This window comes from Gavialis gangeticus, unplaced genomic scaffold (genome assembly GCF_001723915.1).
Source record: "Gavialis gangeticus isolate Ggan-Ray unplaced genomic scaffold, GavGan_comp1, whole genome shotgun sequence".
Taxonomy (NCBI): domain Eukaryota; kingdom Metazoa; phylum Chordata; order Crocodylia; family Gavialidae; genus Gavialis; species Gavialis gangeticus.
In genome coordinates, this window is record NW_017728992.1 from 60,576,189 (window position 1) to 60,602,243 (window position 26,055).

Consider the following 26,055-nt stretch of genomic DNA (forward strand, 5'->3'; position numbering starts at 1 on the left):
TACTTCTCATTGGACTGTCGAACTGCAGTCCCAGGATCCAGCCTAGGGTCTATCCTGAGTCCCAATGTTTAGTCCCTCTGACTTGAATGAGGAGAGCAGGCAAGGGCAGGAGGGGGAGTTGTTAGCCCAAACTAACTGAAGGCCTTTGTTCATGAGCCAACAGCTTGCAAACCTCTGGCACCCAATAGTGAGAGAAAAGCATGGGACGTGGGGAGTCACCCAGCTCGAGGTGCGGGCAGAGAGCCAACTAGGGAGAGACAGCTTTGAACCCACACTCCTCTCTGTTCCTGTGTCAGGATGGAGGGGCTGAGGCAGATCTTCAGAAAGACGATGGCAAGGGTGGCCCCAGGACAGGAGAAGGACAGCAAGAAGCCTGAAGAGGAGGAGCAGGGTGGCCACCACCATGCAGAGGCTGCAGCAACGAAGGGCAGGTGGTGGCACTGCCTCATGGCCTGGAGAAGAAGGGCACCTCCAGCAGCCACGGAAGAGCAGGGAGCCAGTCAGGCCCCGATGGAGGTGGCGCACGATACAGCTGGGCAGGCAGGGCCCAGCACCTAAAGAGAGCCAGGCACAGCCCCCACGCAGCTCCAGCCCCACACACAGGAGCCAGGACCCCATTCCTGAAGCCCAGCAGAAGGCCACTCCACACGTGGCCTGGGAGGAGAAGACAGGCTCCCCAGGGCAGGAGCTGGACAGGCCCTGTTTCACACTCGGCTCCAGCTCCTCCAGGGAGGACAGTGACAGCTCCCAGGAGGCTGTGGGCCTCCAGCAACCTGCTGCCACCATCAGAGGTGAGGTGACACTCAGACGTGCTGTGCAAACAGGACAGTGACCCCCAAGTGCAGTGAATCGCTCTGGGATGGGGCTGGGGGATCCTGAGGGACAGGAGGCCTCTCACCCCCAGTGTCAGCCACAGACATGGTTCTGGGTGGGGAGTGGGAGGAGGGAGCCTTGTACGTGAGGGTCCCCCAATCTCCCAAAGGGGCAGGCACCTCCCTGAGGTGCTGAGACAGGTGGGGCCTGAGGCAGTGGATAGAAGGCTCCATCCAGCACTCGGCCAGACATGTTGCCATTTCTTGGGCTGGAGGAACGTGGACACACCTCTCCTCCGCATTGCCCCGTCTTTCCCCTCAGCAGCAGCAGGCATCAGAGTCTCTCCCTCTCCCTGAAGATACAACAATCCTGCCCTTCTACAAGGCAGAGCAAGAGCGGAGGGAGGATTACATCTACCTGGAAGAAGCCGCCCTCTCAGTCATCCTACGGCACCTCCAGACCACGGACCAGGTAGGAACATCCCAGAGCTGGACCAGGACCAGCCCATCCACCCTCCCACCATGTGGCCCTCTGGGGAGGAGGAACCCAGTGAGCCACAGCCTCTGAAGGGCACGTGCAGCCCACATGGGCTGCTACCCGCGCCAGGGGTGCTTATGTCTCAAAAAACCTGGGGACCCCTCCCCACAAAGACCCCACCCCAGTGCCAGACCCCATTTGCCCAGGACGAGGCGTGCATTGAGAACAGGGGATACCAACAGATCTGAGCCCCACGTTCCCCTTGGGAGGGCAGGCAGGTCCCTGCCTAAGAGTCTGCCTTTTCCCAATGCAACTTACGGTGCATGTAGACTGTGAACGCGGGGCTCGCTTTCCTCCGTGCCATCCCCACACTGTGCCTGGCTACAATGGAGAGGGGCGAGGACACCCTGGAGCTGCCCTGCTCCAAAGCGGCACTTGTGGAGAGGATTGTGGTGAGCTACAAAGAGCACTGGCTCTTTGGGTCAAGTTAAGGAGCCAGGCGAAGAAAGGCCTCCCCTGGCCCAGTGGTGTGTGACTGGGGGCTTGCGTGAAGAGGAGAAGGCAGCTGTGTGAATAGGGAGTAGAGAAGGGGGACATTGTGGGGTGAATGGGTACAGGGCAGTAGGGGAATGAGAGGGCTGGAGGACAGATGTGGGAGCGGGTGGGGAAACTGGGTGGCCAGCTGGGCCGTGAGCATGTGGGAGGGAGGAGGAGAGCTGTGTTCAGTGGGTGGGGGGGAACTGGCAGAGGGGGCCCAGGTAGGCGGTGGGATCCAGCTGCACCAGGAGCACTGTGAGGTCTCCTTCTCACACTTCCCCATGTGTCTCTCAGGTGCTGATTGACAAGCTGGCCCAGTGTGAAGAAGAGCCCAGCACCATCCTGCCCTACAGCATGGCTGCTGTTTGCATCCTCAGGTACTTGGTCCTTTGCCCAACTGCCCTAACCGCAGCACTGCTCGGCCCCAGAGATACGCTCCCTGGCCCGACCCCACCTAAACTAGTTCCTCTGCTTTGCCAATGGGGTGGGAATGTGTCCTTTCCCCACGCTGGGTACTGAGTTGCCCTGTAGTGATGACACAAGGGCCTTCAGCAAAAGGCTGTCCGTGGGGATGCTGTAGGAGGGTCAAGGATCAGTGGGCAGGGCAGCAGAGGGGTCAGTGGGCCAACCCTGATCCTTGGGTGCTGGCACACTTCAGCCTTCCTTGAGGTTTCAATTCATAGTCTCGCCTCTGGGTGCCTATTTCCCTGTCCAGACCTGCCCACATGAGAGCCACTCCCAGCCCAACAAGCTCTTCTTTCCTGACAGCAAACTGAAGCCAGCCCTGGAGCCTGCCCTGGAATTGCACCTCCTCTACATGACCCTCCACAAGACCTTCCTGATGGCCATAGGGTACAACAGCCAGCACATCCAGGTACCTCCTTTTCTCACCGCACAGTCCCACCAGCCATCCCCTGGCAGACATGGCACAGGGCTTTCCAGCACTGACCCTCTTGGCTCTCTGTCCTCTTCCAGGGCATGCAGCAGATCAGTGTGGAGTACCTGGAGGCCACGCTGAGGTGCCTGCTGGCAACTGCACCCAGCTTGGCCAGGCTGCAGTTCATCGGGCAGGTGAGCACCATGGGGAGAGGCTGGGTTTGGGGCGGGGGCAGCTTGAATGGCCTGTGCGCTGCAGGAGCTGGTCCTCAGAGAAGAGTCCCTGGCTCCTTCCTTGAGACAGGAGTCTGCTGCGAGTTCAGCATGCCGATCCCTCAGGGATTATCCAGCGAGGGGTAGATGCCACTTTGGATATTGGCTTTGGAACTTGGCAGGGTCTGGGATTTTGTCTCCTTCCAGTCTTGCTGTCTTTGGTGAGGGAGCCAGAATCTGGTCCCAGCTTGAAGAGACAAGAACCAGCTCTGAGCTGCAGAGGGAGGGGTCAGGGCTGGGAAAGGGGGTTTGGGGCAGGGCCATGCTGGGTGCAACAATCCCCTCCCAAAGCATTTGGCCCCCTGAGGCTGATGTTCTACCCTGGCCTTAAAGGGTCAGCACTCAGGAGGGGGCAGGGGTGGGGATCAGTGGTACAACAGGGGCACGTGTCCACTGCCATGGACTTCTTCCTCCCACAGCACTTGACCTTGTGGCTCCAGCTGGAAGACGAGAGGGACAGAGCCACTGCCATCAAGATCACCACCAGCCTGCTCTGCTTTGCAGTCTCCTTCCTCCCACAGTTTGAGGTAAATGACCCTTGTGTCAGGTCCTGACTCCAGGCAGAGGCAGGGCTGGCGAAAAAGACTGTGGGATAGCAGTGGGAGCAGTAAGGGTGGGACTGGAGAAAGGATCCCTGCATGCCAGAGTGAGGGCTGGGAAGTGGCTGTGTTTGATTCAAGGGCTTGTGCTCCTGGCTAAGAGCCCCTGTCTCAGTAGAGGACAGGAGCTGCCAGAGCATGCTCCAGGCAGATTCATGCCTGTCTCAGGAGCCCTGCTGCTCCTCCTGGAGCAACAGGTGCAAGAAGTCCTTATGGGGCCCCTCTCCTAGACCATCGGCTCCCTCCTGTGTGACAGGCAGAGGGATTGAGTTCTCTGGCTCCAGGAGATGTGCACGGCCCCGAGAGCCGGAGGGGATTGCCAGTCAGACATAGATGGACTCCCCTCTCCTCTGCCTTTCCTTAGAACTCACCCAAGGTGCCCCAGGTGGGTGACCTGGTGGCCCTGCTGGGTCTGTGCATCAGCGACCCAGTGGAGGAGGTCAGCCGCCAGGCCAAGGACGGCCTCTCCCACCTCTACAAGATCTTGCTGCATCAGCAGGGTATGGAAACCTGGAGTCCAGCTGTGGGAATCTCCTGAGAAAATCAGCCTGTCCAGGGGCGGCAAGCTGGGAACGTGACATAGGGGGAGAGTTCACAGAGGTGTGAAGGCAAAGTGGCCTCAGGGAGGGCAGGGGCAGTAGCCTTGAGCTCAGGAGAGGGACTGTAGGTTGTTATGCAACCCTTGGGCTATCACCTGTTTCAGTGAGATCAGGGAGTTCCCCTCTTACACATCATCTGTACCATGGCACCAACCCAGGGTCTGCAGATCAGAGCGCTCACATGTTTTCAGTTCTGAAGCCAGAACAACAGCTCTGACCAGCCTCTCTCTGCCCTAGGGCAAGACATCCAAGAGGCACAGGAGCTGTGGCACATCAGTCAGCACCAGAACCAGCCCCGCCGAATCCTCCTCTACATCCATCTGGCCACAATGGGAGAGGTAAGGATGCTCTGCCCATTCTGTACACCAGCTTGGGAGTGGGGCTGTTTTCCTGCAATACCTACCTCCTGCCTTCAGGAGGAAGGCTCTACCTTCAGCCCACTGCACCCTCTGTCAGACTCAGAGCGAGGGGCTAGGGTGCATGGTCGTAGGTCCAAGTCCTAGCGGTGTCCATGGTTTGTATGTCTTGCATGGTGTCACACTGACGTGGCCTGAGACCAAGCCCCTGGGAGGGGGAGTTACTGTAGGATCCCACTGTCCCTCCCTGACTGACACTGGAGGCTCCGAGCTGGGCAACCCTGAGCTGTGGCTGGCAAACCCCATTGGGTTTCTGCAGGCAGCACTGTAAGCTCCCATCCCAGGCTACTTGACAGCCCTGTGTGGAAGGCAGGAAGAAAGCCAGGGCAGGAGAGGGGAACAAGACCTGAGTCCGCCTCTCCTTATCTGGACTTTGCATCTGCTGAAGGATTTGAAAGACTCTCAAGGAGAGTGACCTACCATGGCTCCAACCTGGTTCTCACTCTCCTCACAGCCCATCAGAAGGGCAACGCATTTCCAGTTCCTTGACGGGGAGCCTGGCTCTGGGATGTGCCAATGCCTTGTGTCCTGTGGGTTTCAGGCCTTCAGGAAGATTCTCTCCGAAGACCAGAGGAGAGCGTTTGCAGGGAGGGCGCTGCTGGGGATCCACCACGTCATGCTGCATGTGAGCCAGGTGGTTCTGCTCTATGCCATCCTGGGGCAAGCTGGCCACCTGACGGGGGCAGAGGTGAGCAGCATGGTTGGGGCCAAGTTCTGTCACGTGCGCCCCACTGAGCTGTGTAGCACGTGACCCCCATGTGCCGTGATGGGACACTGGATCCCAGGTTGCTGCACTTGGCCCAGTGTCCACCTCCTCACACCTGCTCCAATAGCAGCTTGCAAGTAGAGGGTGGGATGGGCCACTAAGACTGACTTCCTGAGCCCAAGCCCACAGCTCAAGGGGGCATGTCCACTGCTGCTCCCCAGCCTGTCATACCTGTGCATGAGTAGGGAGCATTCAGTTAGCTTGGGCTGCCAAACAGCCCCATTCCACATGGCTGCCTCCTCCTGTCTTCAGCATGAGGCGGGGGTCCTCAGAGAAGGTCTTGGCCACTCCTGCTTTGAGTCCTCTACTGCCAAAGCCCCTCAGTTCCAGCCCCTCTCTGCACCACCTGGGAGGACAGAGGTGGGTGAGAGGTTCATGGGGGGCCCAAGCTGCTTCCTTGCATGCATGAGAGAAAGAGATCTCTCTACAAGGAATAATGGGGAAGGAAATTCCCATCAGGGTACTGAGGAAGCTCCTGATCCTGAAATGCTTCCGTCAGCAGCCCAAAGAGCTGCAGAGGCACAGTCATCTGGAGAGTGCCTCAAGGATCCCCTCGTCTCTGCAGCAGCCCCATCCATCCTGATGCAAGCGAAGGCTGGGTGTGAGGCCACGGATGCCATCTGCGAGGCATGGGACACGGTGTAGGGGAGGTCAGAGCTGTGTATATAAGCCCTTGGTATCAGCGGGTGGCAGGGCACTGCTTGTGCCTGCCACTTTAAGGACTGGGTCAGGCATCCAGCAAGTGCCCGATGGCAGCAGTCATTTTGAAAACTTAGTATGTAAAGGCTGCAGTCTGCTGCTGCCAGCCGAGGCAGAAACAGCGCCTCGCTCAGCTGCAGCAGGAACAACCAGGCGGTAAGGGAAAGAGCTTATGGGGATGGCTAGGAGGCTCTTGGTCCTGGGCACGACCTAAAACTGCATCCTGCCAGGGATGGGTGGCCTGGTGGGGCTCCTAGTGGCGTGGGGGCCCCAAGGAAATGCCAGGCCAGTTACCACTCTGGTGAAAGGTGGGTCGGGGTGCCTTAATAACCCCAGCTCCCACAACCGGGTGGGTAACCCCATAATAGGGTCAAGAAGGTGGACCCTGTGAGATAGCAGACTAGATGTTCACAAGCCTGACTTCAGGCACCCTTAACTGGTCAATGCTGGGGCCAGGACCAGAAGGGTCAAAAGGGCCAGAGGCCCACCTCGAGGGACGTCCAGAGCTAAGGGCCTGGGGTTTCCAACTGGCCTTGGAGGTGAGGCCAGCGCCTGTTTGGACAAAGGTCCCGAGGTGGGGGGCACACCTGAGAGGCGGAAGAGTGCAGGGAGGTAGACAGCTCAGAATGAGGGTGGAGTAGGCTGCCTGATTGGATGGAACCGGTGGGGTCCAGACTGGAGGATTATGAGGCCCAGGGTGGGGCCGGAGACGCTAAGAACTGGGATGCCAGCTGCGAGGCATGAACTGGGGTTCAGGGGAGGTTTTGGAGCCACAGATAATGTCCCCTGGCATCAGGGCAGGAAATGGACAGCCTCCCGCTTAATTAAGACCATCCTTCTGTATCACCAAGGTGTGGCAGAAAAGAGAGGTGGGTGCTTAGCCCAGAAACATGTGAGCAGGAACGCCCTCCTGTTATGCAGTGCAAGTAAATGGGCAGCTTATTGCCATGTTATCATATTTCACCTGTATCATCAAGGGTGTGGCAGGTGAGGGAGGTGGGACGTTCGCCCCGAGACAAGTGGGTGGGTCAACTATTTGACTGGCCCCAGGATGCCCCCTTGTTACAAGTGGACAGGAGGATTAAGGTTCAATCAGACTGACCAGCAGCACCGGTGTCGCTTGGGGACTCCTTCCTCGTTGGGATACCCCTTTGAATTTGGTTGGTGTTTTAGAGAGACGCACTGAAATTAGATTAAGGGTTCAAAAACATAAAAGGGATTGCTCTAGGACTAACTGCACACACACACCAACACTTGATCCGCACTCCCGCGTTCACCCCTCCCTTGAATGCCAATAGAGCCCAACAGTGGGTCTTTATTAACTCCAATCATAGCACTGTTGCCAATCAAACCAAGGGGAAGGCTATCAGTCACTTTCAATCACAGCAGTTCCACTCATCTTCATATTCACTTGTTACATTCACCTGTCACGTACTCCAGTCACTCACCCTTACCTCACGACTTGCGCATAGGTGTCCCGCCACACACTCTGACCCATTGGCACGTGCCCAGGCTTTCCTTTTGTAATGATAAGGTGAATTTCCCTGTTATAACAATGAAATGAAACCAAAAGAACCCCAGCATAATATAAACTAATGAATAAAGTACAACAAGAAAGCCGAATGAAAGCATGACAAAAATAGATAATGAAGCATACAGGCTATATGTTTAGGAGAGACTAGAGGAAGGGGAGAGCTTCACATTATATACAGCTAACAAAGAAATAGATATCTAGCTTTTCAGGGATACCAAACCACAAAAGAAATCAACTTAAAAACTTAAGAGAAGATTCATATTGCACCCTATTACTTCATGCGGAGCCCAGTTATGTCTATTTGCATATGTCATCTTTTCCATTTATGCAACATGCAGAAGTTCTTTAACCATCCTGAGAATGCAGGTACACTGGGAGTTTACCATTTCCTTGAAACAATCAATTTTCTCCAAACCAACAATCCTTTCATTAAAAATCTTATGAGGTGCGAACAGAAGACCAGACCCTTGTTTTCACTCATGGTGTTTTGCAGCAAGTGCCATATGTTACAATGATGTCCTAGACCCAACAGAAGTTCACTGTTGGGTCTCAGAGATTGGGGAATCCAGCTGTTGTTTAGGCCGGCTGCGAGCCCTCAGCCGCTCTTCCGTCACAACGCCCCTCCCCCCCTTCCAGACCTGGCATGGTTTTCTTAATGGGAGTGGGGAAAGGGAGCAGAAGAACATCATTCAGGGGTTTCCCAGCCAGTGCTGGAGGCTGGGGGGTTGGAATAGAGCCCCCACACCCCAGGGGGGCTCCGATCCACCTGCCCCATCCTCTAGCATCGCCTGAAAAACCCCCATACCAAACTCCCTCTGTTCCATTTCCCCTCCCCTTCTGCAAACAGCAGCAAGGCTGGGAGGCAGCGCAGACAAAAGTTAGGGAGGGTGCTCCATTTTGGAGCGTCTCCATCTGAACCCTCATGCAATGAAGGGTCTAATTTGCACAGGATCAGGCCCTTTGAAAGCGCTCTGCAGCTGTGCACTTGTGCTTGGTCATGGCTGCAGAGCACTTTCAGGGGCCCGATCAGGCAAGAATTGTCACTTCTGTCTGCACCTTAAGGCAATGAAGTAAAAGTTTTACAAAGGGGTTTTCAGATGCTATCCCAGGCTGTGGACAATCGTTGGTTCTTTGCCATTTAAAGTGCTTTATTGCTGTCATTTAACAAAAGCACGTGGCTTTACCGCACTTTAAAAATGGGTACTGAATTTGGAACCCTGTATTTCATGACAGTTTAACAAGCTACCACGCTTAAAATAACTTTTCTACGCTGATGTCAAATATTTGACCAATAGAAAAGCTCCAGGAGGCTGCGGAGCACCCCCCACCTCTAAATCTGGAAAGTTCTCTGCAGAGAAGCTCAGAGGATCCCCTCACCAAACACTGTACGTCTGTCATGTTTAAGAGCGCTGTAAGTTTAGAGTGCTATAAAAACGCTCTAAATGACGGTGTTGTAAAATGTGCACAGAGCAAGGCAACCATCCTTAATGATAGATTTTATAGTATCTATTTCTCTTTTTCTCCAGTTATCTGAGGCCATTCGTAGACTGCTCAGCGTATATGGTTAAAGACACAGGATGCCTATACATGTGCTTGGGGAGGGGGCCAGGGGCAGTTTTAATTAAAGCGGTTCCTGGAGAACCACTATATTAAAACACTTTGCAGTCATGTGCACTAAGGCCCCATGGGTTTAGAAATGGCCACATTTTTAAATGTGGATTTAGAAAGGGGCCTCATTTTTAAATGTGTGTGGGCTGATACAGGTGACTGTGAGGCCATGCTGGAGCATTCTCATTACAATGCAAACCAGCACATTTATAGGCACCAAACTGACTCAAAGAGAGCTGAGAGGTGAGATAATGAATTTCCTAGGTTTTTCAAAAGGACTAGGATATTATCTGCATGTAAATGGATTTGATCCCCTCAATGTAACTTGATTGTCTAATAGCTGCTGCCAGAGGCTCCAATGCTAAACTGAGTAAGAGTGGAGAAATAGGCCATCCCTGACGCATGCCTCCTTCCAAGCAGAAGGAAGGTGAAATCACACCATTTGGGGATCCTGCTGGGAGGGAGCTCTGGCTAAAATTGATATCCAGTTTATGGATTTCTCACCAAAACCAAAGTTTTGTAAAATTAAGAGCATATATTTGCAATCAATCTTGTCAAATGGTTTTTCAGCATGTAGTGAAAGAAGAGCTGCTGGTGAGTCAGGTAGTTGCATAAACTATCCAAGGCCAAAGTACCATTTATAAAACCTGCCTGAACAGCATGTATCAAGAATGGAATCACCTTACTACGTCTTAGAGCTCATAATGTTGTGAGAAACTGGTTATCAACATTCAGTAATGAGATTGGGTGGTAGGCTCCACATGTTAAGCCTTCCTGTTATGCAATTAAATGCTTAAAAATGGGAAATGAAACCAGTAAAAGGGGCTATTTCCTCATGTATGCAAGAGCCCTTAGTCACATGTACAAGGGCCCTCTTATTCTATGACTATAACCAAGTCACAAGGTCAGACAAATTATGTATTTGTATTCCTAAACCTGTGTTTACACCTGGACAGCTTTATGTAGCCTTTTGAAGGGTTAAAAGATTTGATTTCGTTAAAGTATTCAGTCAGTGAATATCCTAAAATCCTGTATTTCAAGTAATAATTTTGCAATAAAAATTTAATAGCAAAGGTTTTGTTGCTTTGATCTAGTTTTGAATTATTATTATTTTAATTTACATCCCTGGGGATCTTACTGCAATATTTGAACAGAAGTAAAACTCTAGATTCCATTTATGCCTTCAGAGAAACGCACCAAAGAAACCACACCAAAACAAGTAACACATGCACTGCAGGGGCTTTCCAGTACCCCATGCACCATCCTTGCCAGTTATAGATTGCAGTAGACTATTGATTCTTGGCAGCCAATCACAATGATTATTGACAGGCAGAATAAGCATGGCATTATAATAGAAAATTTTAAAATTTTGGAATAAGATTTCAGGAAAGAAAATTTAAAATGTCTAGAAGACTAAGAAGTCCATCTAGCAAACATGAATATGATAGAATGAGAAAAAGGCAAGCAACTCTATTAACAGGAACTGATTTTTCAAGCATCATTTCCAATATGTATTTCCAACCACCACCCAAAAGTTTGGACTTTGCTGCTGACGTATTGGTACTGTACGAGAAAAAGATAGCATCTCCACTACTCTTTTTGGTACCAACCTCCCCTCAGAATTAACCCATTTCTTAATTAATTTGAAAGCGATCTGTCTGTGAATTAATATAGCTATACGTCTGCTTCAAGTATTGCATGAAGTGTAGAATAGATACCCTACCCATCACTTATTTCGCCTATAATCATCGTCAGCTTTTAAATGCACTTCTTGTAACAAGGCAATCTGAGTGTCCACAGCTTGTAACAGTCTGAGCACTTCCATCCCTTTGGTGGGCTCATTCAATGCTTTCCCATTGCTTGACATGGTAGTCATTGTCATTAGTTATCCCCATTGTCCATCGAATGAAGTTGCCAAGCTCCTGGGGACAAAGACGGACAAGACATAACAAAGACAAGACGTAGCAAAGAAACCCCCAGAGCAATATCTCACTGCTTGGTCACCTCCAGTTCCCTGATGGCTTCAACTAACACGACCACACTCACCACTCCACACACTAAATAGTTAAAACAGATTGTTATTGCACCATCCACCATGTATTGATATTACTAACTTCACTAAGACATTAAAATCCACTAACCAAAGCTGTAAAGCAAGTGGTAATAATGTCATGTCATGAAATGGCATATACTTTCCTGAATGCCTGTCCTGAAATGTCTAGAGGTAAAAACAATGTTACTCTATAGCCAACCTCTTGAGCACCTCAGCCTTCAGGAAACAACAATCTATCTACTAACTGTTAAAAGATTTAAAGTGGCCTTCAGTATACATATAACTGACTTATGACACCTAATTAAAGAGTCCTTGTATAATTAAAGTAAAGAAATCCTGGATTTGGCTTCTTCCCAGGTAATTAGCCCCAGAGTCATCCTCTTCAGTAACGGGGGTTGTGAATGCTTTTCAGGTGGAGGGGAAGCTGCTTGCTCAGTGGCCTCACGAAATGGAGGGGAAGCTGCCTCTCAGCATCGCACAAAATGGAGGAGAAGCTGCTGCCTCAGTGGGCTCTGGACCCCTGCAGCAGTATCTCACTACAACAATACCTCAGAACAAAAGAAATAATAAATAAATAAAGACATACAAATTTCACTTCAGGAAACTGCCATTCTCTCTCTCGATTTTAAATCAGGATGCAATTTTTCCAATTCCTTCCATGCGTTTGAGGGAGAAATGAAACATTTATCTTTTCTCTCCAAGTTCATGGAAAAAATTGCGGACTATTTCATACAATATTTGACATTTGATCCATGAAGCACTTGCCTTAATTAGGCCCAGGCTACTCTTTTCCTGCTCTGCTCTTTCAAGACATTAGGAATTAGTGACATATTAAGTCCTTTAAACATGTGCCCCTTCTTCACACTTGGGCCTGGCAGTGCCCACCCTGGTGTCTGGTGGCAGGTGCCCTTCCCTTCCCCTTTCCCCACTGAGACCTTTTCTCCTGGAGCCCATCCGCTCCCCTGTCCTGCAGTGTGCAGGAAAGGGAGGCTTTGCTTGGAGGCTGCTGTGGTGGGGCCCTGCTCAGGCACACTCCCTCTGCCTTCTGGGTGTCCTGGGTGCTGCTGGTGCTGGCTGCACCAACATCCCCCAGCCCGGGGTGTGGTGGGCTTAATGAAGGCTTGTGGGTTCATTATGTAGGTGGGGGTAGGGGGAGCATGTGGTGTCAGTGAGGTCCGAGCACCTGTGCTGTGTCCTGAAGAGCCCCTCAGGCCCCAGGGACCAGTGGTGGCACTGCACCCAGGCTCTCTCAGCTCTGACTTTAAAGGCATCAGTTGGCCAGAGACCCCCAAGACAGGTGTTTGGGAGCATGATGCCAGATGAGGACTGTGTGGGCGTTTGAGAGAAAGGAGTCCATGAGGAGAAAGTAGAAGAAGGAGAAGCCTAGTGAAGGCTGCTGGGGCTGCCTGGGTGGACTGCTAGCAGGCCAGGTGCTGCCCCAGCTTGGAGTTGGAGAAGAGTTGGATTGGGCCAGGTGCTGCCTCTGAGCTGGGGCAGCACCTGGCCCCCTAGCAGCCCACACAGGTGGCCCCAAGGGGTGATGCCACTGTGGAGGAAAGGACTGGGGCCCCCACAGCTCAGGGGCCACATGGCCTGGCCACAGGCAGGCACTGGCTCTGGCTCCAACAAAGGGAAAAAAAAGGATTGGGATTAAAAACCCACCATTTCACGTTAGTGGGGTATAGAATAAGACCGTGGGAATTATACCCCCGTCACATGTAGAAGCACCCATAGTTTATTTAACACGTACAGGACACCCAAATGGGAGTCATAATGACTCTAGCTCCTGATGCTATCTTCCCTGCAGGCAGTGGGTGCATCTACTTGAGATGCTATGTTGCCATGGTGACAAGGTACAGTGATGTAGTTCATCACTACAGCATTGTAGTGTCAGCGGATGTAAACTGTGACGCTAGTGCTACGTCGCCATAGCACCAAGCTACGTTGCCCTAGTTCATTACTATGGCGATGTAGCATCTAAAAATAACCAGGTGCCACCACGACTGTGCAGTACTTTAGCAAGTACTAAATGACTGCACAGTACCAAATGTGAAGTCAGGGGCACACACAGACATATCTAGTGAGTACCAAAGGTGGTGTGTGAAAAGCTCAAAAGGGTGAAGGGAAGGGCCACCTGCATGATCAAGGGCCTGGGGGACAGGTCCTATGAGGAGACAGTTTGGGATCTGGGTTTGTTCAGACTGAGCAAAAGAAGGCTGGGAGGTGACTTGCTAGCCGCCTCCAAATATGTCAAGGGAGAACACCAGGATCTAGGAGAACAACTTTTCAGAAAAGCTCCCCCCTCGGGGAAGACATGGACCAATGGACAAAAGTTAGTTAAGGAAAAGTTTTGACTGGACATAAGGAAAAACTTCTTTTCCATACGGTTAATTGAAACCTGGAACACACTTCCAGCAGAGGTGGTGCAGTTGCCATCTCTGGCGGTCTTTAAGAGGAGGCTGAACAAATACCTTGTTGAGCTCATTTGAGCCCAATTACCTCCTGCGGATGGCAGGGAATAGGACTTGATGATCTTACAGCTCCCTTCCAGTCCTGCTTTCTGTGATTCTAAGGTCCATGAATTTGGTGGTGGTCTCATTGTAGCTGTGATGGGCTAGCTGGTAGTGACTTAGCCCAGAGGTTTTGAAAAGGTAAAAGATGATTGGAGGACTTGGGGATTCCCTTTCCTCACCAATCAGGCCCCAGGAGAGACCAGGGAGGGACCACAAGGAAGGAGTCTCAAAGAGCTGGCAAAGAGCTGGGCCAGCAGGGCAGGAACAGTTGCCCCAGAAGAGCCTGAAAGCATGGGACCTGCAAGCAGCAGTTGGACCCTCAGCAGTGCGACGGGCAGGAAAGGCTCCCTGCTAGGCTCCAGGATCCCCTACAAGAGGCTCCCCAGCTCCAGCAAGCATCTGAGCAGTGACCTGAGAGGTTCCCAGCTCTGCTTCCAGCTCTTCCAATAAGAGGCCAGGCAGCACGACATGAGGCCAGGGCTCCAGGAAGGTCAAGACCACTAGCAGCTTAAAGCAGCACCAGCACTGGTGGCTGTGTAGTACAGTGTCTGCCTACCATGTGGGAGATCTGAATTTGAGTCCCAGTTGGGGTGAGTGAAGTAACAGGGAGAAATCCTTGTTGCAGTGGAAAGGGGTCATTGTGTTTTCCTCCTTTCTCCCCCCTCCAGGTACCTAGGTCCTATATTCCTTGTTATTTGACATTTTGTGCCTTTTATATTTCGCCAACCAGTATTGTTTGTTCTGCTGTTTGTGTTTTATGTTTTGTTCACCCTGTCTGTTGTCAAGCGGATGAATATGTCTAGGATTGTAAGTGTCTAACCTTTGTTGAATCCTGCCTGCTTGGGGCTTTGGAGTGTCCCCTATACCCCCTGGTTTATACTGGTTATGTTCCCAGTACTATTCTCTAATTAAAAGGTATATGGTTAAGTCCCCACTGGTGGTCTGGATCTGCTCTATAGGGGGAGGAGAGTCCCTATACCCCTCACAGCGCTTGTGCACCTGCTTTGATCCCTTCGATTAGAGAGGGGGTACCTCTTGGAGTACCGCCCGGGTTACATAGCCATGATGGTCTAAGGAATATGCCAAATACAGGATGTATATGGTAATTATTTTTTATTGGACCAACTGTGTAGTAGATAAGCTTTCACCACAAAATGCCCTTCCTCAGGTCACAAGGAATTCTGTAGCATTCGGTGGAAGCATTGGCAAGTCTATGGAGTCATTGGAGATTTTTTTTAATGGTATTTTCCAATATATTTAAATAAAGAAGTAAGGAATACAATCAAGAATGCAGCCCCTGTGGTGTTAGCTTTCATATGAAGCTGTATTGATATTATGCATTTCTCACACTTGGTATGTTGTACATGTTTGCATCCACAATGTCTGACTGCATTACACAAGTCTTTAAGGGGATAGCTGAACGATTTCACAGTTTAAGGCCTTTGGCACCTGGAGAAGCATGGAAGAAGCCTTGGGATTGGCATGCTCACTGTTTATTTCATCTGGAACATTCAGTAATGAAGTAACTAGCATTGTTAAAATTGGAACTGACATCTTTGTTAACATTTTGTGACATGAATGTTCTGGTTTCAACCTTCCCCAACTATTGTTTGAGGCTGCCTGCAGGCTCTGGAAGGGAATGCTCCTTTGGGTTTTGCTCAGTTCATATTCTGAAAGCTTCCCACGGGACTCTTTTGAGTGTCTCACATACTTTACTTGAGAACATTTAAATTCTGGAGCAAAAGTTGGTGGCAACAGGTGAATTCAGTGGCAAGGCCCAGTAACAGAAGAAACAGGTCCTGGATAGTTAAAATGCAGCTAAGGGAGATGAAAGACAGGTGGAGTATTAGCGAGGAGCTACCTTAAGAGCCTCAGCTGGCCCCATCCAAGCTATTTTATTTACATTTCCAATTCTTATTGCCTATTCTTTTCTGGACCTGATGTGTCTGGTGATGATGCGAAATTGCACGTGTGATAGTAACCGTGTGCATGGGATACTGATCCAATCCTACCTGTGTTTTTTCATTTTGAAGGAGAGGAAGGAGAAAACCAAACACTGCCCAGCCTACCTACCCACTATAGTTCTTTGTCTTCCGTTTTAAAAAGGGTCAAACTGAAGCACAAACATGGTTCTGATGTACCTGATCGAACCCTCAAGAGGTTCCCTCTGTCTTCAACAACAGGAGGAGAGCCCCTCCAAGGCTGCTGCCACTCATAGAGTTGGAAGGGCTGGAAGGGAGCTCCAGAGGCCATCTAGTCCAAACCGCTGACTCATGTAGGATCATCCCCATTTAAACCATCCCATGCAAGCCATTACCTAAGCTCTACATAAGACTGTTGGCAATCCTGACACAACACAGTCCTAATGCCTGAAACTGACACAGGTAAAGCAGGGGAACTGTGGCAGCCAATGTCCTTCTTCTATAAAATGTTAATATATGCTGAAAAGGACCTAGGTAGAGGGCCATGCCCCAAGCATAGGCACCATCACAACTTAGGTTACAAAGTTATAGCCCAAAAGGATGCAGTTTCTCCTAAGAAATGCTCATATCCCTTCCTCCTCTTTCCTATCACTTCCTCAGACTCACCAGTGTAACTACGCACTAATGATACAAAAACTAGAATTCTTGGTTCCAAAATGCTACCTTTTTATTAGACAGTTCCTAACATTCATACCCACTGAGGCGCTGCTCAGATTCAACACTCCCTCACTGATGGCACTTCATTATTTGCCCCATAGTCAGTAGATGCAACTATTTCATGCCAATCTGTGTGAATGAAAGACACCTTTTCTTGTTGCTAGTGAGGTTCTTGGTGATTGTTGGAGAGTCCCAGGAGAGTCTGTTCCAGAGGAGGATTTCTTTCCTGTCATCTTTCACCTGCACAAGCAGCTGAGGATCAGGTAATGAGACAAAACAGCCCGAGGCTCAGGTGGTTATGAAGCTGGAAGGGAAGCCAGGGTCTTTTTCTCATGTAAGCCTGGGGTTACTAACATTTCTACTATCTGCAGGAGCAGAACACGGGACCCCAAGCACACTTTGGAAGCAAAGCCCTGAATGGGATATCAGAGGAACTGTTTGTACTTAAACTTTTTGTATTTTATTTCTGATTCAGACCATCTTTACCTGCTCTGGCAATTCCAGACTGCCAAATGCTTCCTGCTCCAGGTCCCCCATCCAGCTGTCAGAGCAGAATTTTAATATGAGTGCTGCCAATGCTGAGAGTTAGCTTGATTCGATAGTACAGTCAGAGCCTGCCCCTTGTTCGACCCCTAGGTCTGTCAATCAGCCATGACCTAGTTTCTAGTTCGCACAGGCTCAGATCGTGTATAGCCTCTGACTAACGCATGCTCAGAAGAAAGCTGGCCTGATGTAATTAGACTAGAAATTTCTCTGCAGAAAGCAATTTGATTGGATGACAAATTCTTATAAAGGCTAGTGAGCCCCCACCTTGTGGTGGGCGTTTGGTGTTGGAGGCGTTAGGTGGAGGAGGTGTGTGTATTGAGAGAGTTGATGGTGTGAGGTATTGCAGGTGGAAGTTTGGAGAGTGTGAGGGGAAGGGAGCAGTCTGCTTCCTACACAGAAGTTGCTATTTAGTAGGGACTGTGACAAGGAGAGAGACTTCCCAGTTCCTCTCCCGGAGTTTCACTCCTCGTATTGGTTTTCCGATTTCGATTCCTCTATTGATTTTTGGCTATTTGACATTCAACTTGACCACGATTTGGATCCTTTTCACCAACACCTGAAGCCACAGCTTCTCTTCGCGTCTCACCAATTGGGACTGGCGTCACGACGATAATCAGCGGTTCCACGAGTTACAGTGTGTTTGTGTTCCATATCATGAGCTGTTGACCAGCCCTAAGACTAACTAACAGGCGGCCGCCCCTATCCTTCATGGGGTAGAAAGCAAGGGCTTGTTAGCCTTGTGGGCCAACAGACCCCTTTGTTGTTTATGTTTATTTACTGTAATGGAAGACACATCATCACCTATGCCTCACAAGCGTAAGTTAATAAACCACCTCATTTCATAACCCACCGATTCTCGTGTCTCAGATCTCCTCGCCAGAAAACCCGCCTGCTTCGTGTTCAATCTGCCACCCCGGCCAACCGTGACACTGGGGCTTGGTTCATCCCCCCCAGGACACCAGCTAGGATGGATGACGTGGCATACCACCAGTGCAGATGGAACAACAGGAGTTGTTAAAGCAAATGATGTGAGATGTACTGAGAGTGCAGAACATAGGCACAGGCCTTGTCTAGAAAAAAGGAAAGGGGTAAGAAAAGGTAGAGAAAGAGGGCCTCTTTAGAAGAGTGTGAGAGCAGCAGTGAGGGACAGCGGTCCTCCTTAGGCCTGCAAAAGTTTTTTCCTGGTTGTCAAGGACCTGCAAAGGTAAATCAGGGAGGGCCAGTTATCCCTGGGAGGGAGCAAGGGCAGAGGTAATAGGGAAGCATGCAGGAGAAACAAGTACTTTCATTTGCTTGTAGGGGAACGGGCAGTGCAAAACAGGGCAGTCCAACAAGTCACTTAATACCATTTCAGAGTCCCCTTTCAGGTACAGCACAGAGCCATAGAGCGCAGGGGTGGGCAAAATGTGGCCTGGGGGCCGGATGTGGCCTGCCAGACCGTTCTGTCTGGCCTGTGGGGCCTCTAAAAAATTTAGAAAATTAATATTTATCTGCCCCTGGCTGCTTGTCATGCGGCGCTCGATGGCTTGGCAAAACTCAGTAAGTGGCCCTCTACCCAAAATAATTGCCTGCCCCGATCTAGCGGCATCAACTGAAGTGCCCAGAAACTGCAGAAACTCCTGAGAGGTGGGACCCCTTGAGGCCAAGGATCAAAGAGGAAAACGAAGCACACAGCCAGAGGGACTGCGAGACTCTGCCTAGCAGTGTGCCAACCCTCCAGGGCAAATGAATGGCATGAAGCATGCCACAGCCTGCTTCCCATTTCTGGCCAGGCGGGAGCAGCTGTGGGTGGAAAACCCTGACACCAAATGTGGTGATGCCTTCTCTGGGGCTGTCCAACACCATTGTCAGTGTGTTTGGAAACATCCCCAAAGGGTGGAGCTTCCAAACCCTCGGTTGGCAGGGACCGTTGCCTAGGCTGAGTGTCCCAGGAAGTCTAAGCAGCTCCCAACTCCTTCCATGTCAGGGGCTGTTTCCCTGTTCATGAGGCCTGAGCTGCTTCCCTGGATGCATGAGAGAAAGAGATCTCTCTGAAAGGAATGAGGGAGCAGGGTAGGAACTCAGGCTGCAGTAGGAGGGGTGGTTTCTGGGTAGTGGGGCAGAAGAGAGCTATCTTAGTAGGGGGATGGGGCAGGGTTGACATGAACACTCTGGTAGACATGGTTTTGGGCAGGTCTGGGATTCTGCTGGCTCCAGTGTCATTACCCAACTGTCCCTGGTGGCCCTGGAGTCCCTGACTCATTTGTGTGCCCTTGCAGGAGAAGAAAACTCCCGTCAGGGTACTGAGGAAGCTCCTGATCCTGAAATGCTTCCGTCAGCAGCCCAAAGAGCTGCAGAGGCACAGTCATCTGGAGAGTGCCTCAAGGATCCCCTCCTCTCTGCAGCAGCCCCATCCACCCTGTGTCCTCTGCCTTTGTGGAAACAGGCTTTGGTGAGGGAAATTAGAGCATCCTGGCATAGACAGAAACCTTCCTGTGTGGGAAGCAATCTACTCTGTCTCCAGAGCCTCATATTCTGGCCTTAACTCTCCAGGGGCCCCTGTTCCCTTCCCCTCCCATCCTGGGAAGGCTCCTTTGCCCTATTCCCTGATTTTAGACCAGAGGTGGGTGAAATGCGACCCGGGGGCTGGATGCAGCCTGCCAGACCGTTCTATCCGGCTTGCAGGGCCCCTAAAAACTTCAGAAAATTAATATTTATCTGTCCCCAGCTGCCTGTCATGTGGCCCTTGATGGCTTGCGAAAACTCAGTAAGTGGCCCTCCGCCCAAAACAATTGCCTGCCCTTGTTCTAAACAGCTTGCTCTGGCCCTGTATGGGGCACGTGGGCTTGTGTACAAAGATCGTTGCTTTTCTCTGCAGCAGGAGTTCATAGAGCTCCCCACTGTCACAGAGGGAAGCAGCTGAGTGTCCTGGGGTGGGGTGGAATCACTGTATTAAGGTTGCTCCCTGTTTCCCATCCTAACACCTGGTTTCTATTACTAAGACTTTTATCAACCTTGACCTGTTTGAGCTGAAGTTTTCTATGCTGAGCATCTGCCTTCTGTCTGTTCTGGTGCATACATTTTGACCAAGGTGAAGACTGAGGAAATCCTGTTTTGTTTTGACCTGTCCTCCACTCCAGATTATGTCCACTGTTGACATAGTCCAGCCCCTTGCTGAATTAGACATTTCTCACCTGCTGGTCTATAAGGGAAAGGAGGCTTTTCTTTGTCCATTAGCTCAGAGATGAGAGTGCTCATCTGGTACAACAGAGAAGATGCGCTTGTGGAGATTCAAAGCTTCATTTCCCCCTCTGAGGAGAACACCCCTGCTATCAGGACAAAGGTTAACGTGGAGTGGGTTCCTATCAGGGGCTAAAACTATTCACCTCTGCGGAGAGATGTGCACCACCAGTGTGTGTTCCTTCCCTGGAAACTGAAGGGACTGGAAACCTCATTTCCCTCAGCCCAGCTGACTGCTATAACCATAGGCAATTGCACATGCCTCAAGCACAAGGCAGAAAAACAGCCCGTGCCCAATTCCATCCAGTTTAGGAGCCTTACATGTAAGAATGTGCATAATTGATCATTGCCCACCTTTTCAGCGAGGTGCCTGTAGAAAGAACCTTCAGGATAACATCAGCTCCCACAAGAGTGTCCGTCTCAGAGATTTCAACTTCTCCCCAGAGTGCAACAAGCCAAATCCTGGGACCTGGACCGGCTAGGAGATACATTTTGTTTCACATGGATAGGAAGTTTAAGGTTAAATCAGGTTGACCAGCAGCACTGGTGTCCCTTGGGCACTGCAGGCTGGGATGTCTGCCTTGACTTTTGTTGGTGTATTAGAGATGCACACTGAAACTAGATTAAGGGTTCAAAAACATAAAAGGGATTTCTTTAGGAACAACAGGAAAACAAAAATAAAAAGGACAAAGGGTGATAATGACAAGGCAGGTACAGAATGGGAAATACACACAGTAATACTGATGCAATACGGTACCAAAGTATGGGGGGGGTGTGGGGAGGAGTGTACGGTGTTGCTCGTGTGTGTGTGTGTGTGTGCGCGCACGCACGCGTGGAGGTGGGGCTGCCAGGATGCTAGGTCCCAGGAGCCTGCTGTGGGTGAAGGGAGGGAGGCGGGGGGTGCGTGAAACAGAGCTCCCCCCAGGCAGTGTGGTCCACGCTGCCCCTGTGGCACTTCACATGGGGCCAAGCCCTGCCTGCTCGCGATGGGTCAGCCTACACCACACTCCCGCTGGTGCCCACAATCTGGCCTGGTGCTGCTCTGCATCCCCTGCCTCCAGTTCCGGGATCTAGGGCTGGAGCCCCACGTGCCTGCCAGGAGCGGTGCAATGCAGGAGACTCTTGCTTTATAACCTGGCTCAAAAATTTCCTTGAAGGAGGAGGAGCTGCTGCTGGAGGTGTGGGCACAGACCAGCACCCGGCTGGCTGCAGTAATACCTGCCGGATGCTGCTCCTGCTCCTGTCCACCATGTGAGACTCTGGCTTCAGTTCCTGGGAAGGTGGCTGGGAGCTGAAGCCAGAGCCCCAGCACTAGGGCAGGAGCCACTTGGCTGAAGCTGTTCACTTGCCCATCTAGAACAGTGTGGCGTGATGTGGCATGGCGCAGTGCAGCAGGAGCAGCTTCCAGAGGGCTGTTCCCGGTGCAGCTGCAACTGGTTGAGTGCTGTTCTGTGTCCTCTATCTCTACCAGCAGCTCTTCCTCTTGCTCCCGCCTCAGGAGCACAGGGCTCTGGCTTCAACTTCCAGCTGCCATAAGGCAGCTGGTAACTGAAACCAGAGCACTGCGCACTGGGGTAGGAGCCACATGGCTGAAACTGCTCACCCGGCACAGCACGGCACGGCATGGTGTGGCGCAGGAGGGGCAAAATCAGAAGCAGAAGCTGCAACTGGAGGTGGGGGTGCAGAGCAGCACCTGGCTGCAGCTGCACCAGGAACAGCCCCACCAGAATCTGAATGCTGGCCAGGGCCCAGCCTGTTGGGAACCTGATGCAGGCTGCCCCAGTGTGAGCAGGCTAGGCATGGCCCCATGAAAAGCACTGTGGGAGCAGCCACAGGCTGGATCCAGTCACCTGGTAGGCTGTATTTTGCCCACTTCTGTTCTGGAGGCTTCTTCTGAAAGTTACTGTTGTGTGTGCTCAACTTCAGTCATTACATCACTTTAACTATTTATAAGCTGGCTCAAAAATTTCCATGGTAACAAAAGGAGTAGCTTGGCAAGCTACTAAAGGTGGAGAATTGAAAAAAATCTCTTCCAAGTAAAGTGGTGTTGGCAAAGAGCAGGCGCATGAGTTTGTGCTCCCAGGTTCAAGTATCAAAGGTAGCTTTGGTATGGTTGGTGGTATTTGGCAGTCCTGTGCCTCAGGGCTCTTGCAAGCTGCCAGGAAGAAATCCTCCCTCCCCTTCCTCCCTCATATATGGCACTGGCTTACTGGGGGTTTTTTTGCCTTCCTTTGCAGCACTGGGACATAAACTGAGCAATATGGCCTCTGTTCTCTAAGCTGCATGACTTCCTGCACCTGGCTAAGTGCAGCAGCCTTCTACAGCCGAAGACAGAGAGGGAAAAAGCCAATGGAGTTCTCTCTGTATAGTGTGTAATGTCAATATGTAAAAGTGGTTATAAAACAGTAAAGATAGAAGTTTCATCTTCCGATAAAAGTAGGCATTGCTCTTCTATCCCAGATTCAAATCCAAGGTCCTAATATATAAAGAAAGAGAAAACCAAAGATGACAATCCCAAGGATTAACAAACACTGACATTCCAGCCCTCAGCAGAAACCCAGACTTTTAAACATGGGGAATATAATAATTAGAGCTGGTACCGAAATCATGTATCATTGGAAAATGCAAGTTTAAATGTGAAACTTTTGGGAGTGGGAATCATGTCCCATTTCAAAGAAGCTACTAAAGGGAGAAAAAACCTCAGCCCTGGGCTGTTTTTCCAGGTTTAATCGAGAGGGAAAAAAAGAAAAAGTGAAGGTGAGAAGCCACCTAAGAAAGGCAAATGCTTTCTAGGTGGTGGTTGGGGCACTCCACTGGGATGCGAGAGACCCAGCTGCAAGCTCCTGCTCAAATGCATATCTATGCAAACTGGCAGACCTTCAGCTGATGAGACTGAAGGAGACTCATCCCAGGCTAGCCAACAGCTCTGTGGTGAGGGTGGCCCCTGAGATCTGTGAGATGGGCACAAGAGGGGCTATGCCCCATGTCTCCCACACCCCAGGGGTAAATTTGTTTTTCCTGCCTGGAAGCTGGGAAAGAGTGACTAAGCTGGCACTCCTGACTGAGCACAAGCCACTCACCCAAGTCCACTAACTCACTCCAGAACCAGAAGCTTCCCCAGGAAGCTGCTTCGGCTTTGTCCCGACAGACACAGAATGTTTTATTTCATTATGCCTCTTTCTTCAAGAGCCACATTTAAACTGCATACGAGTTGCAGTTTGGCCACCCCTGTTCTAGAGTGGGGCACTCAAGGGAAGTGGTGATTGCACCCCCAGCCCCACACAACTGCATTAGAACAAACCCCTATGCAGCAGCACAAGGTGATATGGAAAGTAAACTTTTCACTCTGCTTTAGGCTCCAGTATAGGGCTGGGGAAAACTCATGTACTGAGGTGCAGGGCTCAGGGGCTGCAGGTTCAGGGGATAATAGCATCCCTCCTTAAGAACATGGGCTAAGCTGACAAAGGTGGTGGGTTGGCTCCAAGGAAGTTATAAGCTCCCAGGAAGAGAAGCTGGGGGTGTAGAAGAGAGTGGTGTTTCAGAAAAAGCACAGGGCCTGTGTTGCTCCTGCAGCGATGGAAGGAAGACCAGATGTTTGATTTTGTGTTTGTTCTTTATCTCTGTAATTGTTGTGTTTGTTGTAGTGAGAAGCTTTCCACATGGATAATAAAAGAACTGGAACTACAAACTCACTGGTTTTATGAGGTCCCTGGCCTAAGGGAGCGTCAAACTGCTCTGACTGCTGAGTGCCACAGTGGATACCGCTGGATGCTGAGAACCAAGGAAAACCTAGTCCTTTAGGTGCCTCAAGGGGGCTGGGCTTTTTGATAGTGTGGCCTTCATGGTAGGTGCAGAGCACTGCCAAACCTGGCCCTGCACTCATCCAAACTCTGACTCCTAACAAACTTTGGGCAAGCAAAGCCCGGCACCTCCTTACAGCTGATCACCCACTGAGGGGAAGCTGGCTGACTTGCCAGGATCTCCAAGGACCTCAGTATCTCCAAGGCAGGTATATGCTTAGCTAGATACATTTTGATCAAGGAAAGTGAGACACCTAACCCCAGGCATGAACTGGATTATCTGAGTAATGCAAGCCAATGTCTTGAGGAAAATAACTGAACAAAGAGGAGTTTGGGAATTCATCCTGGCCTAGTCTTTGGAACAGGGAATCCTTGTCCTGTTCCTGGGAGAAGACTGGGGCAAGGGTTTTTGTGGCTGAGGGTTAAGGGCTCCAGAGAAGAAAAGACAGCTGCAAGGGCCACTAGGAAGAAGCACAGGGGGGGGGGGGGAGCAGCAAAAAGGGGAAGACACAAGGTGCCTGCGGTTGCCAGTAGCCCTGCCCTAGGGGGACTGATTTAAGCAGAGATTACAGTCAAAGGGCAGGCAACTGGCAGGGCTGCAGGGACTAGTGAGCAACCACTGTGATCCAGCTGGGCAACCGCTGGGCAATACGTTGTGCTGGCTAGAAAGGGTAGGGCTTGCACGAAGAAAAGACTGGTCCTCAGGCTAGAGAGATCATGCTAGTTCTGGCCAGGAAGGAGGCAGAGCTCTCACACCCTTCATGGCAGTACCTGGAAGAATGGTAAGGGGGACCCCTGAGTTGTAAGAGTAGAGGAGTTTTATGTATTTATTCCTCTTTGACTGGGCCCAGAAGGAGGAAGATTGAAGTTCATGTGACTGAGTTAATTGTGAGTGCCCAGAGGAGTAGTATTTGGAGCCAGGTTAGTAGGAACTGAAGCAACGGGAGCAGCTTTGAAGGAAGGTTTGGAAGTCCCATTGCTGTACCTTAAAGTGCCCTGTGAGTTTTAATCCCCTTTAGGGCCAGAGAAAGAAAAAGAGGTGAGGGCTGGGAAGGCTGGGGCGGTTAATCCCTTTGAGGCTGGAGGGTCAGGGGTCCAGAATCTAGGTGTGGGGGAGATAAGTCCCCAGCCATGCAACTGCTGCCAAGAAGCCAAGGCCAGGATAAGAGGCTTAGAGCTGAAGATAGCAGCCAGAGGAAGTAAGCCAAGACCTAGAGAGTTGAGGTCTAGATAAGCACAAAGGGTAGAGCCCAGGGGCCCCAAAGGAAAAGACTACTCAAAGGCTTGGGACGCGTCCCATAGAAGGAGTTATTCCATTGAAGTGTGGCAGGCGAGACACTAGTCCTGGATACTGAAGAGCTGCAGCAGGTGCTGCTGGTTGGCTGGTGGGAGTTGCTGCTGCCTGGCGAGACTAGACCTGTAGCAGTCCCGGATGAATCCTTATTCAGTGACAGAAGAAAAGCAAGCACAGTAGGAGCAAACGCGACACAGGAAACAAACCTACTGTGGATACGTTTATTATTTTTAACATGACCTTCGTTTCAGTTAGACACCCTCCAAAGGCAGGCTGAGTGAGCCCCCTAAGGGTCCTTTGGGATACTGCAAAATAACTGCAGGCCTGAAGTATGGAGACTTGCCAAGCACAGCCGAGTTGGAAAGTTTTTGGAGCCAGGAAGGAACAGGAAATGTGTTAGATAAGTTTTTGGACAAAATGCACTTAGCAGTCGGTCCATTCAAAGGTGTCACCAATAAAACACTGCCTGTCAGCACAGGAAATTTTTACCAGCTCTCCTTGAAGCAGCTGTTCCCCCTGAGCCCTCTTCTCTGACTGCTGGACACCAATTGGTGAAATGGGACACAGGATGGCCATCTGCCACCGGCAGAACTTGTATTAATTTCCCTCTGGAGCTGCGGATGCCCAGAATGGAGGCATCATAAGGGACTCCTTCCTGCCTGACCCCAAACTTCTGGTTCATTGGTTTCTTGCCCTGTCTGTCCACAGGGGATGGATGTGTTGCTGTTGTGAAAAAAGTCAGTATCCATCTAATAAACTTTATGGGGAGACCAGATTTAAACCTTTTGACCTGG

The 26,055-nt window shown here is 50.8% G+C and overlaps 1 protein-coding gene across 1 annotated transcript; it reads left to right on the forward strand.

The window, feature by feature from the left end:
* The first annotated feature begins 296 nt into the window (after window positions 1–296).
* LOC109298538 lies at window positions 297–23,968 on the forward strand. Its single transcript, XM_019518681.1, has 12 exons — window positions 297–791; window positions 1,172–1,284; window positions 1,620–1,742; window positions 2,122–2,204; window positions 2,596–2,701; window positions 2,803–2,898; window positions 3,396–3,503; window positions 3,940–4,075; window positions 4,412–4,512; window positions 5,132–5,278; window positions 19,207–19,379; window positions 23,812–23,968. The coding sequence occupies exons 1-12, from the start codon at window positions 404–406 to the stop codon at window positions 23,966–23,968; spliced, it is 1,731 nt and encodes a 576-aa protein (XP_019374226.1). The 5' UTR covers window positions 297–403.
* Window positions 23,969–26,055: the final 2,087 nt, after the last annotated feature.